The sequence below is a fragment of the Erinaceus europaeus genome, chromosome 7, assembly GCF_950295315.1.
Source record: "Erinaceus europaeus chromosome 7, mEriEur2.1, whole genome shotgun sequence".
Lineage (NCBI taxonomy): Eukaryota > Metazoa > Chordata > Mammalia > Eulipotyphla > Erinaceidae > Erinaceus > Erinaceus europaeus.
Window position 1 is genome coordinate 44,999,493 of NC_080168.1, and position 14,186 is coordinate 45,013,678.

General features: G+C 41.8%; 1 protein-coding gene across 5 annotated transcripts in view; it reads left to right on the forward strand.

Moving 5' to 3' along the window:
- The window catches only part of TCP11L2 (t-complex 11 like 2), a 69,665-nt gene extending 55,859 nt beyond the window's left edge, over positions 1-13,806 (forward strand). For all 5 annotated transcript variants that reach the window (XM_060194360.1, XM_060194359.1, XM_060194361.1 and 2 more), the window contains 2 exons: positions 5,266-5,438; positions 13,119-13,806. In XM_060194360.1, coding sequence (XP_060050343.1) covers positions 5,266-5,438; positions 13,119-13,363 — 418 coding nt within the window. In that variant the 3' untranslated portion in view covers positions 13,364-13,806. The remainder of the gene's footprint in view (positions 1-5,265; positions 5,439-13,118) is intronic.
- Positions 13,807-14,186: the final 380 nt, after the last annotated feature.

Genomic DNA, 14,186 nt, shown 5'->3' on the forward strand with positions numbered 1-14,186 from the left:
CTGCTTCACCTGTCATATTTTGGCAGTTCCAGCTCACTCTCTACAGAGAAACAAAGTTCTAGTGGCTGTCCTCCCCCATCAAGATAGATGTGTGGCATTTCTTCCCCTGGTCATGGCATTGAACTGATGCTTCTGTCGCACTTGCTGATACACCTTTGAACACTCCCTTTACACTGCTGGGTTTCTCAAAGACTGACCACAGTAGTCCATGCACTTTGCAGGTAGCTGCCTTGGGACTCTATAGGCCATGCCCCTCACCTGCAGGCCCTGTACCCAGAGGCAGGAAACTCCCCCTCCTTACTAGGCCCAGCCTCCCCAGAGGCCAGAAACACCCTTTGAGGCAGGAAATGCCCCCAGAGGCAAGAGATTCCCCCAGAGGCAGGAAATGCCCTTTCGCCTGATAGGCCCTGCCCTTTGAGGTAGGAAACGCCCCTTTGCCCATCAGGCCTCCCCTTGGGATCACACTGGCTCTTGATGCTCTCCTACTTGTCCCTTCCTGTCTTGTTCCAGTTCTTTTTGAAATTGCCTGCACAATATAGGTTTCTGTTCACCCGGAGTCTTTTACAGACATTCACCCATTTAAATATGGCCATTTAGAAAGAGGGAGATGTCAGGAAATTGTGAGGATGTGGTTGAGCTTGGCAGGTCTTGAACCTGAGGGGTGCGTCCAATCCTGTTAGTCTCTCTCTCTACCGAGAGGATGAGCAAGGAAGGACAGTAGTACCCCAAAGGTGTGCCTCTTCCTGTCAGACTCCCTGCCTCACAAAGCACCCCACATTCCTGATAGTATGGCCACTAGATTAAAAGAAAGGGGGAGATGTTGGTCATTATGCCAGGTCCCCTGCATTGCTTCAAACTGTGGTCTATTTACATAATTATTGTTTTGCCTGAGACCTGCCCTGCCTGCAGGGTATTGGTTTAATCCCCACTGGTTAGAACCTTTGCAACAGCTGCTATGGAAGCTTGCTACCTTCGTGCTCTTTTCTTCTCTCCACCCCCTCTCCTAGCCATTTCCTTTCTGACCTGCCACTTCTGTTTCAAAAGATATAAAGTCGTTTTATCAGATCAATAAAGGCATTGCATTGCATTCCCACTCCGCCACATGTTCCTCGTCTCTCTCTCTGGTGAAGCTAGCCCAGCAATACCCCAAGGACTGCATAACACCCAAACAAAAAGATATGTGTACTGCTATCAGATTTTTTGCTGAGACTTTGTTCCTTCCTGGAATACTTTTTTTTTTTTTAAATATAGCATACAAGAGACAGTGAGGGGAAGAGAGACTGTAAAAGAGTGCTATTACAACACTGCTTCCCTTCCCATGAAGCTTCCCCTGTGCTTGATTCTCTCATGTGGTAGCCAGGGAGACTTGAACCCAGGTTCTAACACATGGTAGAGACTGCACTCTGTTGGGACAGCAGTCCCCCCCGTGTGGATTTATAATAAGTTAATATAGATCAAGGACTCATTGTTCTGGAGTCAACATAGAACAAGGTCACTGTAAAATTAAAATAAATATACAAAATGAGACAACACAGAAAAAATTAATCATGATACTAATGAAAAACTGCCTTTTTCTTTTTATTAACCATATATTGTATATATAATAATCTGGAAAGAGCTAATAGAATTTGATAACAAGTTTAGTGGTAGAGCTGAGACTTAAACCCAGGTGCCTATAACAACACCGCTGATCTCTAATAACTACATCACACATATCATCAGACTCTTCTCTCACCATTCAATTCCCATTTTACAGAATTATCTTAGTAATCCTTCCTGGAACCAGAAAAATAGCTCACCTGGATAGTGTGCCTGCTTTGTTATGAGTGCAGCCCAGGTTTGAACCTAGCCCTAATTGCTAGAGGAAGCTTTGGTGCTGTGGTAACTCCCTTTCTCTCTCTGTCTGAAAAAGTCAGCTCAGAGTGATAAAGCTCCAGTGATGACAAGGGGGAAAAATCTTTTCTGAATGGTGAGATGCAGTTTAAGTTATCATTTCCCATATACCCAATAAATGCCTTTTCTAATTACCCTTTTCCCTAAAGATAGGCTTACTTATTTTTTAGAAAGATAGAAAGAAACCAGAGTACCTCTGGTATATGGTGGTGTCAGGGATTGAACCTGTACTTCTGGGGCTTCAGGTGCTACCATATGTTTAGCCATCTCCCAGACTTTATTCTTAGCTAAAAAATAGCCCTGTGCTTTACAGTTTTCTGGAGTCTGTATATTTGGAATTGTTCATCAGTTACCTGAAAGCAACAGTGGGAAGGAGTTTTATTTATTTATTTATTTATTTATTTAGTTCATTTTATTGGATAGAGACAAATCCAGATGGGAAGGGGAGAGAGAGAGAGAGAGAGACCTATAGCATTGTTTCACCGCTCATCAAGCTTTTCCCCTGCAGGTGGAGACCTGGGGCTTGAACCCAGGTCCTTGCTCATAGTAGTGTGTGTGTGCTCAACCAGGTGCACCACTGCCCAGCCTCATTCTTTGATTTCTTATTCTTGATTGGTGGTATCATTTCTTATCCTCTCCAACCCCAGAGCACTGCTCAGCTCTGGCATATGGTGGTGCTGGGGATTGAACCTGAGACTTTAGAGGCTTGAAGCCTTTTTGCCTAACCATTGTGCTGTTTCCCCAATCCTATTATCATAATTAGTTAAAGATTTATTTATTCACTTGTTTTATTAGAAAGAGGCAGATTCGAAGCACTATTCTTGGTGCTAGGAATGGAACCTGGGTTCTCATGTATGCAGGGATTGTACTCTACTACTGCTGGTATTACAGATTTACTCCCTGGGCATGGGTAAAAGAATCTATTCTACTTCATTTTTCAAATACATTTAAAAAAATCAATGAGTGACTATACTCAAAGGGATTCATTTTATTATTTTTAATATTTTATTTATTTATTGGATAGAGAAAGGGTGAAGCTGAGATGGAAAGGGGAGATAGGGAGAAAAAGAGACATCTGCAGACCTGTTTCACTGCTCATGAAACTTCCTGTCAGCAAAGTGCAAAGACGTGGGCTCAAGCCCCCTTTACACTTTGTAACATGTGCTGTCAACTGAGTGCACTACCTGGTCCCAAAAGGTATTTCTTTTAATTTTTTATTATCTTTATTTCTTTATTGCATAGAGACAGCCAGAAATCAAGAGGAATGGAGGGACAGATATGGAGAGAGACAGAGAGACACCTACAGCCCTGCTTCACCACTCACAAAACTTTCCCCCTCCAGGTAGGGACCAGTGGCTTTAAACCCTGGTCCTTGCACATTGTAACATGTGCACTCCACCAGGTGTGTCACCACCCAGCCACAAAGGGATTTCTTTAAAAAAAAAAAGTGTTGAGGGGACCAGGTGGTGGTGCACCCAGTTAAGCACACATAGTACTATGTATGTGCAAGGACTCGTGCAAGGAGCTGGGTTTGAGCCCGTGCTCCCCACCTGCAATGAGGAAGCTTTACACATAGTGAAGCAGGTCTGCAGGTCTCTCTCTCTCTCTCTCTCTCTCAATTTGTCTCTGTCCAATTGAATTAAAAAAAAAAAAAAAAAGGCTGCCAGGAGTAGTGGTTCATTGTTCCAGCACTGAACCCCAGTGACTGGAAGTAAAAAAAAAAAAAGTGTGGAATATCTGTCCCATTCTCCTGATAACCCCACATGATAACAGAACTACCACAGGATTTCCTTCCTTCCTTCCATTCTTCCTTTCTTTCTTTTTCCTGCCTCCAGGGTTTTCACTGAAGTTCAGTACTTGCACTACAAATCTATAGCTTCTGGTGTCCATTTTTTTTAGTTTATTTATTTATTTATTTTATTGATAGGACAGAAAGAAATTGAGAGAGGAGGGGAAGATAGAGAGGGAGAGAGGGAGATAGACACTTGTAGACCTACTTCACCACTTGTAAAGTGATCCCCCTGCAGTTGGGGCCCTGGGGGCTCGAACTAGGATCCTTGCATGGGTCCTTGCACTTTGTACTAGGTGAGCTTAACGGACTTATTTTCTTTTTAAAAAGATTTTATTTATTTATTAATGAGAGGGGTAGGAGAAAAAGAAAGAAGCAGACATCACTCTGGCACATGTGCTGCCAGGGACTGAACTCAGGACCTCATGCTTGAGAGTCCAAAATGCTTTATCCACTGCGCCACCTCCCAGACCACTACGGACTTATTTTCAAGAGCACTTTTCTTCTTCTTTTTCTTCTTCTTCTTCTTCTTCTTCTTCTTCTTCTTCTTCTCCTTCTCCTTCTCCTTCTCCTTCTCCTTCTCCTTCTCCTTCTCCTTCTCCTTCTCCTTCTCCTTCTCCTTCTCCTTCTCCTTCTCCTTCTCCTTCTCCTCCTCCTCCTCCTTCTCCTTCTTCTCCTCCTCCTCTTTCTCCTCCTTCTCCTCCTTTTCCTCCTTCTCCTCCTCCTCTTTATCCTTCTTCTTCCCCTTCCCCTTCCCCTTCCCCTTCCCCTTCCCCTTCTCCTTCTCCTTCTCCTTCTCCTTCTCCTTCTCCTTCTTCTTCCTCTTCCTCTTCCTCTTCCTCTTCCTCTTCCTCTTCCCTGACCAGGGCTATCCCTGTGACTTGGTGCTACAACTCCACTGTTCCCAGTGGCCATTACTTTCCTTTTTTCTTTCCTTTTCATAGAGAGTGAGAGACAGAGAGAAACAGGGGCAGGGGACGGCAGAGAAGGAAAGATAGCTGCCACACTACTCCACTGCTCCTGAAGCTTCCTGCTGTAGGTGTGGACTGAGGACTTGGAGTTCAGTTCTTGTACACAGTAATATGTACATAGGACCACATTTAAAAAAATTTTTTATTACTATCTTTATTGGATAGAGACAGCCAGAAATCAAGAGGAAGAGGGAGATAGAGAGGGAAAGACAAAGAGACACCTGCAGTACTACTTCACCACTCACAAAGCTTTCTCCCTGCTGGTGGGGACTGGGGGCTTGAACCCCAGGTCCTTGGGCATTATAACATGTGCACGTGACCAGGTGCACCACCACCCAGCCCCTAGGATCACATTTTTGTGACTGTGCTTACTTTCCTATTTAAATACTATCTACATGGATTAAGTGACACGTTTAAAAATGTACTACTTAATGGGTCAATATCTGGAAGCAGATATTTACTAACTTTATTCTAACAGTAGTACTAATTGTTGATATGAAAGAAATTGACAGTCATTTGAAATAGGCTGGTATATACATTCTGAAGACACACAATAAAACTGACGAACAAAAAGAAACCATACCTGATGGAATTTTGTTTTATGTTTTGTAGGAACTTCAACTTGAAGGAAGTTCTGACTTCTATTGGAGTTCAGACTTGTGTTGAGATTAATAAGAACCTGCTGGAGAGGAATTTACCCACTTTAGGTGCTGAGGTTCAAGCTAATCTTGTAGGTCAATTTTCAAGTATTGAAGAGGAAGGCAATCCTATCAGGTCTTTGATTGGTGAGTCCTCATGTTTTTAATTGGTTTCTGCTCTAATTCCAACTTGCTTTAACTTTATGGTTTTGACTAGTGTTAAGTATCAAATTTTAGTTTCAAAAAGATTCCCTCATGCCCCTTCCTCCATTTTTTCTTTCTATTTCTTGACAGAGGGTAAGGAGGCAGAGAGGGAGAGAGAGAGGAAAGGCACCTGCAGTACTGCTCTTCTTCTCTGTAGATGGGGACCCACGGCTTGAACCAGGGTCCTCACACATGGTCAGATGGGCTCTCTACCAAATGTGCCACCACCTGTCACCAGGAATATCTCCTCATTTTGGAGAATAACTATTGCAGATACGAAAAAATATGAATATTCTTTTAAGTCTTTTTACTTAATGCTCTTTTTTTAAGTTTCCTTAATATTTGTTTATTCATTTATTTTCCATTTTGTTGCCCTTGTTTTTTATTGTTGTTGTAGTTATTATTGTTGTTGTTACTGATGTTGTCATTATTAGATAGGACAGAGAGAAATGGAGAAAGGAGGGAAGACAGAGAGGGGAAGAGAAAAATAGACACCTGCAGACGTGCTTCACTGCCTGTGAAGCGACTCTTGTGCAGGTGGGGAGCCAAGAGCTCAAACCAGGAGGCGGGGGTTTGAACCGGGATCCTTACACCACTCCTTGTGCTTTGTGCCATGTGCTCTTAACCCACTGAGCTATTGCCTGACTCCCGGGACTTAATGCTCTTATGTGTGACTATATAGAGTGGGTACCTTTCAGGCCTTTTTTTCTTAATGAATAGATTTTTTTAAATATACTTTATTTAGGTGCTGGGTGGTGGTGTGCCTTGTTAAGTATACATATTACAGTGTGCTAGGACCCCTGGTCCCCACCTGTAGGGGGAAAGCTTCAGGAGTGGTGAAGCAAGGCTGCAGGTGTCTGCCTCTTTCCCTCTCTATCTCCCGCTCCCTTCTCAATTCCTCTCTATCTCTATCCAATAATAAATAAAATACTTTTTTCTTTTTAGTTTTACCAGAGCACTGCTCAGTTCTGGCTTATGGTAGTGTGAGGGATTGAACCTGGGACTTGGGTGCCTCAGGCATGAGAGTCTATTTGTATAATCATTATGCTATCTACCCCCGCCAAAAATACTTAAATGTACATTATGTTTAATGAAAGAGAGATAGAGACTAGAGCACTGCTCAGCTTTGGCTTATGGTGGTGCTGGGGAATGAACCTGGGATCTTGGAACCTCAAGCATGGAAGTCTTTTGCAGAACAAAGTGTAAAAATACTATAGAACTGTGAGTCATAATAAATGAACTCTTTGATATACTGGACTTCTAGGAAAGAAAATTCCATGGTGTCAAGTCATGTTGCTGAGCCAGGCAAGTAGAAATTGTACCAGTTAGAACACTTTCTATTACCTACACCAGAGAATCTAAATTTTCTTAAACTAGCTTGAACACAAAGGGGTTATATTTCCTCATATAATTGAAGAGTGGGGCAGAACTGGCTGAAGTACAACTTGATCAGAGTTCTAACAGTGTGCTGGGCACTGCTTTTCCAACTTTCTCCCTTCAGCTCTGCCTTCCTCTGGACTGGCTGTCTTTACAGTTAGACTCTTCCCATCAGGACAAGATGGCTTCAGCTCCAGCATGTCTTTCTATGTTTAAGTCAAGTGAAAAATAAAGACCCAAATAATGGCCCAGAATTGAGTCCCATTAACTCCAGTGGATTTGACTGGATCATAGTCCCTTCTGTTTTGTCTGTATGTGGTGCCAAGGGGCCCAGGGCTTTGTGCATGTGTAATGCTGCTAAGCTACTTCCCTGGCTCAATTTCTATTCCGTATTTTGGGTGAGAAAGAAAAGGATTTAAAGCATCACTTCATCAGCCATGAGTTCCCGCCTGTTTTCCATCTTGGTACTGCCATTCATGAGGGGCTTCATGCATGGGAGGCATGTGTTCAAACTGCTAAGCCCCCTCCAGGATCCAAATATCCTATTCTTGTATTGGCCAAGGAGAAAGAACTTAAGCCCAAGATGTGTCATCATTTCTTGGAGCTAGGGTGAGTCAATTTTGCCTTTAATATCTGTCCTGACAGTAGGAAAGAGATGGTTTTTCCTAAGCACAACCAGGTGTTACAGTCATTAAAGTAGGAGGTGCAAAACTAAATGCCTGCTACAGAGGAAGGAATGAAGGAGGAAATGTGAGGGAAAGTAGTGTAGAATTCGATTACTTGAACATTCTAGGACAATGTCTGTCAGTTTTCCAAGTAAACACTCACTTCTTCCCCAAGAATGTAAATACTAGTTCGAGACTCTCAAGATGCTTTCTCTTGTCCTTATCTCTGGGGACACAGAATGGTGGGGATCTAGACCACACTGGTCACTTAAGAGCTCAAAGCTTTGACTCCACCCCCAGAGAAGAGCAGTGCTGGTAAGGCACTTGGGCTGCTATAAAGCAACAGTGGCTCATAGAACAGACACAGCACAACCATAGCCACCTGTGAGTGAGTCCTTCCCTGCATAGCCCACTGCTGACATGTCCTCACAGCCTATGTATCATGTTCCTCAGAGGAAGAAGGGCAAATTATGTGCAGTTTCTGCCACAAGCTGCTATACCCTGACTAATGTTCACATTTTATAAAAATGTTTTCTTTATACTGTACCCCTAAGCTATATTTGGCCAAAGACAACATTGAACAAATGTGAATAATGGCATTAGAAACTCATAGCAGTTAAATAATTTCACCTGAGGTCACAAAAGTAGTCGGACACAGACTTGGATTCTTCTTATAAAACCTGTGTGCCTATTTTTTTCTTTTTTATTTATTGCCACTAGGGTTACTGCTGAGGCTTGGTGCTAGCACAACAAATTCACCAGTCCTGGCTGCCAATTTTTCTTTCTTTCTAATTTTTATTAAATAGTACAGAGAAATTGAGAGAGTATTTTTGTTTTAATGAGGGAGATAGAAGGGGGAAAGACAGAAAGAGAGAGAGAGAGAGAATCAGAGATAGAGGTAGAGAGACAAAGAGACAAAGAAATACCAGAGCACTGCTCAGCTCTGGCTTATGATGGCGCTGATGATTGAACCTGGAACCATGGAGCCTCAGGCAGAAGAGTCTTTCATATAACTGTTAATGCCATCTCCCCTGCTCTGAAACTCATATTCTTTTTTTTATTGTTGTTGTTATTTATGTTGTCATTGTTGGATAGGACAGAGAGAAATGGAGAGAGATGGGGAAGACAGAGAGGGGGAGAGAAAGACAGACACCTGCAGACCTGCTTCACCACCTGTGAAGCAACTCCCCTGCAGGTGGAGAGCCAGGGCTCAATCCGGGATCCTTACGCTGGTCCTTGTGCTTTTTTTTTTTTAAGATTTTATTTATTTATTTATGAGAAAGAGAGGAGGAGAGAAAGAACCAGACATCACTCTGGTACATGTGCTGCTGGGAACCGAACATAGGACCTCATGCTTGGGAGTCCAATGCTTTATCCACTGCGCCACCTCCCGGACCACTGAAACTCATATTCTTTTTACAAAGTTCCAAAATAATTTTGATATGGGCCTACATATATCTAAGATATTGAGACATTTGCTCTCTATGTGCCATTTTCTGCATAGTTATTTTATGTTTAATTCATACTATGCCTGTCTCATAGTCTCTGTTCATTAGTTCCTGGTTCCCTTTTTATAAACTAGGTGCTTTCTCCTTGTGTTCACTTCCTTGGGAATCTCAACTATCCCTTCAAGTGAATAGTCTCAGTTTTTATTTTATTTATTCATTTATTTTTTTGCTCCCAGGGATATCTCTGTGGCTTGGTGCCTGCACCACAAACCCACTGCTACTATGGCCTTTTTTTTTTTTTTTCTTTTGATAGGACAGAGAGAAATTGAGGGATGGGAGATAGAGAGGGAGAGAGAAAGATAGACACCTCTAGATCTGCTTCACTGCTTGTGAAGTGTCTCCCCTGCAGGTGGGGAGCTGGGGGCTCAAACAAGGATTCTTGTACAGGTCCTTGCACTTCATACTATGTGTACTTAATCTGGTGCACCACCGCCCGGCCCCTGGTCTCAGTTCTTTATAGTCAGATGTGGTCTTTCCAATTTCCAGACATATCTGCTCAGCTACAACTCCACATTTATATCATTTGTGCTCTGAGGAACCCATATATTACACAGCACTGTTTCTTTTCTCCATCTTCCAAATTGGTTCCATTCCTTTAAGTAATCAGCACCACCAGAGCGTCCACTGATCCAAATCTGAGGAATCAGAATAATCTTGGACTAGCTCGCTAGCATTTTCTGCCTCTCATCATCATTTCCAGTTAGCTATTAGTCATCTGTCTCAGTCCACCCTTCAGGCAATCAGTCTCCCTAGCCCCTTTTTCTTTTCATTTACCATTGTTACATTAGAATTATTCTGTTACCATACAACTGAATTGTTGGACTAGTTTCCCAAGTCTTTTGATGTCTAATATATGCTCAGCTAAAATATTTCTATTGCCAACCACTCTAATGCTCAAAAACTTCGGTGGGTCTCTGTTGGAGGAAGCATAAATTTAAAATTATCTGATTGTCAGTGACAGACTAGATCGCTATTTCTAAGTCTTTGCCAGGTAGCTTTGCAGACCCCTCCATCTTATGTATACTTTTTCCCTCCTTAGTGTTGAACTTTACACTTAATCATGTGACTTAAGTTTGATTGGCTAGGAGATTAGTGAGCAAGGTACAGATTTGCTCATATGAATTTCCCTGTCTATGACTTACCATGAGAAGAATGTGTCTCAGAGGAATCAAGGCTTTACATATCAGTGTATTTGTCTACTATTGCTGCAGTAAAGCTGTGTAACAATCACCCCCAAATAAGAGGAACTTTACAACAATGGATTTTTTTTTTTTTGCTCTTGTTTTTGGATCAGCTAGAGTATGTCTGTCTCAGACTGTAAATTGGGCTTAGATTAACTCATGTATCTTTATTTTGGTTATTGGATAAACAGAGTTCATATTCTTAATTGGTCTGATCCACACTATCTTCATTTTTTCTTCTCCTCCTCTCTTTCTCTTTTTTTTAAATTTAAATTTTAATTTTTTGCCAGAGTACTGCTTAGCTCTGGCTTATGGTGGTGTAGGGGACTGAACCTGGGACCTTGGAGCCTCGGTAATGAGAGTCTGTTTGCATAATCATTACGTTATCTCCCCCACCTGACACTGCCTTCAGAGCTAGAATGCTGCTGTTTGTTGGCAGAGAGCATCTGGTGTCTTCAGTGTCATTGCTGTAGGCAAGGGAAGTAACTGCAGTGTTAGAAGGAAGAGGGAAACTGGGGGCTTTGGGGTGCCACTAAAAATCCAGTAAAGCAACTTGTTTTTCCACCAACAACTCCCCATTCCAACTTTTCTATTCTATTACCAGTTGAAAACATTTTAAAATTTCCCTTTTAAAGTGCTGTTGCATAGTAACTCAAATGACTCATTTGAGCCTCTTTCTGGGAGGTGAAGGCCCGCCTTTGTCAGGAAGTTAGTTTGGCTGCTTCTAACTGGACAAATCCTTCTGTCAGTTAAATCTTGGCCTGAAAACTGACTCTTCTGAAGAGTAGACAGAATCACTGTGTAACAGTTTTAAAAGGGTTCCATTCTTGAAACAATCTTGCAGGAAAATGTTTGGCCCATATCTGTAATGAAAATAGATTTGAGATCCTGAGAGTTAGGCGACCACTCTAGAGGGAAATCCAGTACACGACTTACTCATAGTTTTCTGCCAGCCAAGGAATTCGAGTAGATTAAGAATTTAGAAAGATTCTCTGGTTCATAGTAGTACTGACTGAACTATGAATTTCAGATCTCTCCTGTTCACTGTACCCAGTCTGCCTTTAAAAAAAAAATTATTATTGGGAGTCGGGTGGTAGCGCTGCAGGTTAAGCACAGGTGATGCAAAGCACAAGGACCAGCATAAGGATCCCGGTTCAAGTCCCCAGCTCCCCACCTGCAGGGGAGTCGCTTCACAAGTGGTGAAACAGGACTGCAGGTGTCTTATCTTTCTCTCCCCCTTTCTGCCTTCCCCTCCTCACTCCATTTCTCTCTGTCCTATCCAAGACAAAGACATCACTAACAACAACAATAATAACTACAACAATAAAACAACAAGGGCAACAAAAGGGAATAAATAAATATTAAAAATTAAACAATGTTATTATTATTATTCTCTTTCTTTTTTTTTTTTTTGCCTCCAGGGCTATTGCTGGAGCTTGGTGCCTGCACCATGAATCTACTGCTCCTGGAGGCCATTTTCCCCATTTTTGTTGCCTTTTTGGTTGCCCTTGTTGTTTTTTATTGCTACTGTTGTTATAGCTGTTGTTGTTGGATAGGACAGAGAGAAATGGAGAGAGGAGGGAAAGACAGAGATGGGGAGAGACACCTGCAGACCTGCTTCACCGCCTGTGAAGTGACTCCCCTAAGTGACTCCCCTGCAGGTGGGGATCCAAGGGGCTTGAACCGGGACCCTTATACCAGTTATTATTATTTTCTGTTCTCCATTATGGCCAATTTACAAATTGAATTTTAGTGCACATAACTAAAACTATGGACATTCAAGTGAGAATTTGCAATGGGCTCCTGCTCTAACCAAAAGGTTCTCTACACTTGCTGCATATTAGTTCACTCCCAAGCTCCATAGATTGAAGCAAACAAACAACACCTAGGGCCAGCAAGTTAGCTAGCACCCCTGGACAGTACACCTACTCTATCATGCATCTAAACCAGGTTTAATCCTCACCCCTACTACACTCAGGGAAGATTTGATATCTTCGTGTTTATCTCTCTCTCATCCTGTCTATCTATTTTTACCAGAAAAAAAAAAAAAAAAACCTTGGCCCAGAGCAGAGAAACCTCAGTGGCGACAAAAAACCAAAGCAAAGTCAAAAGTTCAAACATTCAGTATTGCTCACAAGACTGAAGTAGTCTGCCATTCTGCTCTTTTGGTTTTTCTGGACTCACACACACATTTGTAGTCAGTTGTGATCTTCATTGGGCTCTATATGTGTTGGGTGTTGATTGCCCACAGCTTGATGTAGGGTGTCCTCGGAGGGATGGGCAGGGCTTCCCTGCTTGAGTTTTCATCAGGTCCAGGCAGTTCGCATGGCATAGTAGGTAGAAACAGACAATAGGAGCCATGATGCCTGAAACCTCAGCATGAAGCCACATATTACACTCTGTATTGGCCCAAACAGTTCAGGTTCTGGAGAAACAGGCTCCAACTTTCAACATGAAGTTAAAAAGCAGATGATGGATACAGAGAGGAGTAAAGAGTTGGAACTATATTGCCTACTATATTTATTTCTTTTTTTAATATTTACTTATTCCCTTTTGTTGCCCTTATTGTTTTATTGTTATAGTTATTATTGTTGTTGTTATTGATATCGTCATTGTTGGATAGGACAGAGAGAAATGGAAGACAGAGGCAGGAGAGAAAGATAGAAAGCTGCAGACCTGCTTTACTGCCTGTGAAGTGATTCCCCTACAGGTGGGGAGCCGGGGGCTCGAACCAGGATCCTTACACCAGTCCTTGAACTTGGTGACATGTGTTGCCTGCTATATTTCTATCACTATATATTTTATACTATAATATTATAATTACTGGTCTCTTTTTTAAAAAATGATTTGCTTGAACAGTGGGACAAATAAAAATATCTTCTTTTTCTCCAGATAAACGAATTCAACTGTATTTGAAAAGCCTACTTAGTCTTCCATCTCCTCCAAAATGCCTTCCTCCAGTGCCAGGAGGTCTTGCTCTCATCCAGCAGGAGTTAGAAGCACTAGGTTCTCAATATGCAAGCATTGTGAATCTTAACAAACAAGTATATGGACCATTTTATGCAAACATACTTCGAAAGCTGCTCTTCGGTGAGGAAGCCACAGGAAAAGCTGAAGCTTCATCTTCTGATGATTGAGGAGATGACGTTGGCTAAGAGATTGGAAACCCAGCACTTTGGTCCCCAGTCTTTGTACCGCTGGTGGCATTATCGCTGTGGTACATTCTTAGTCCTGTGCGTGGTGCGGTGTTAGCCCAATTCTGTGTGATGAGTAGTAGTAGCATTGCAGAAGATACATACATCGTATAGACCATGTTTGTGCATCATTTTCAAGTTACAGAAAGACTTAAAGAACAAAAAGCTACTTGTGCTTAATGACATTACCTGTATAATACTTGTAAATATTGTCTTAAACATTTACAGCTGGCCTATTCATTCAATCCTAAAGGAATTATGTCTTCTCATGTGTCACTGTCAAATCTAAGGAGTTGAAATTTTGGTATCACTTCTTAAAGGGTTGAAAGTTGTGAGAATAACAAAAGTGTTCATTGTTCTGAATAAATTGTGTGAAGTAAGCATTATTTTGTTTGAAATATGCAATTTATCTTTATTAATGTGTAATTGAAATTTACACAAGTCTTAAAATTTCACATATGCACTAAATCATATTTTATACTACCAGTTACTAGCATTTGTTTGGAATTTAAATGTATTACATATATTTTAGAACTACATATAGTGGACTGAGGTGGTGTGGTAAACAAAACATTTGACTCTCAAGCATGACGTTCTGAGTTTGGTCCTTGGCATCACATGTGCCAGATTCTCTCTCACTCTTTTTCATTAATAAATAAATGCATCTCTTTTTAAAGATAGAGGCACAGAGAGTGAGTGAAAGAGACAACAGCACCAACTTCTGTCAGTGAGGAGGTGAGCAGGCTCGATTGTGCTCATGGCACAA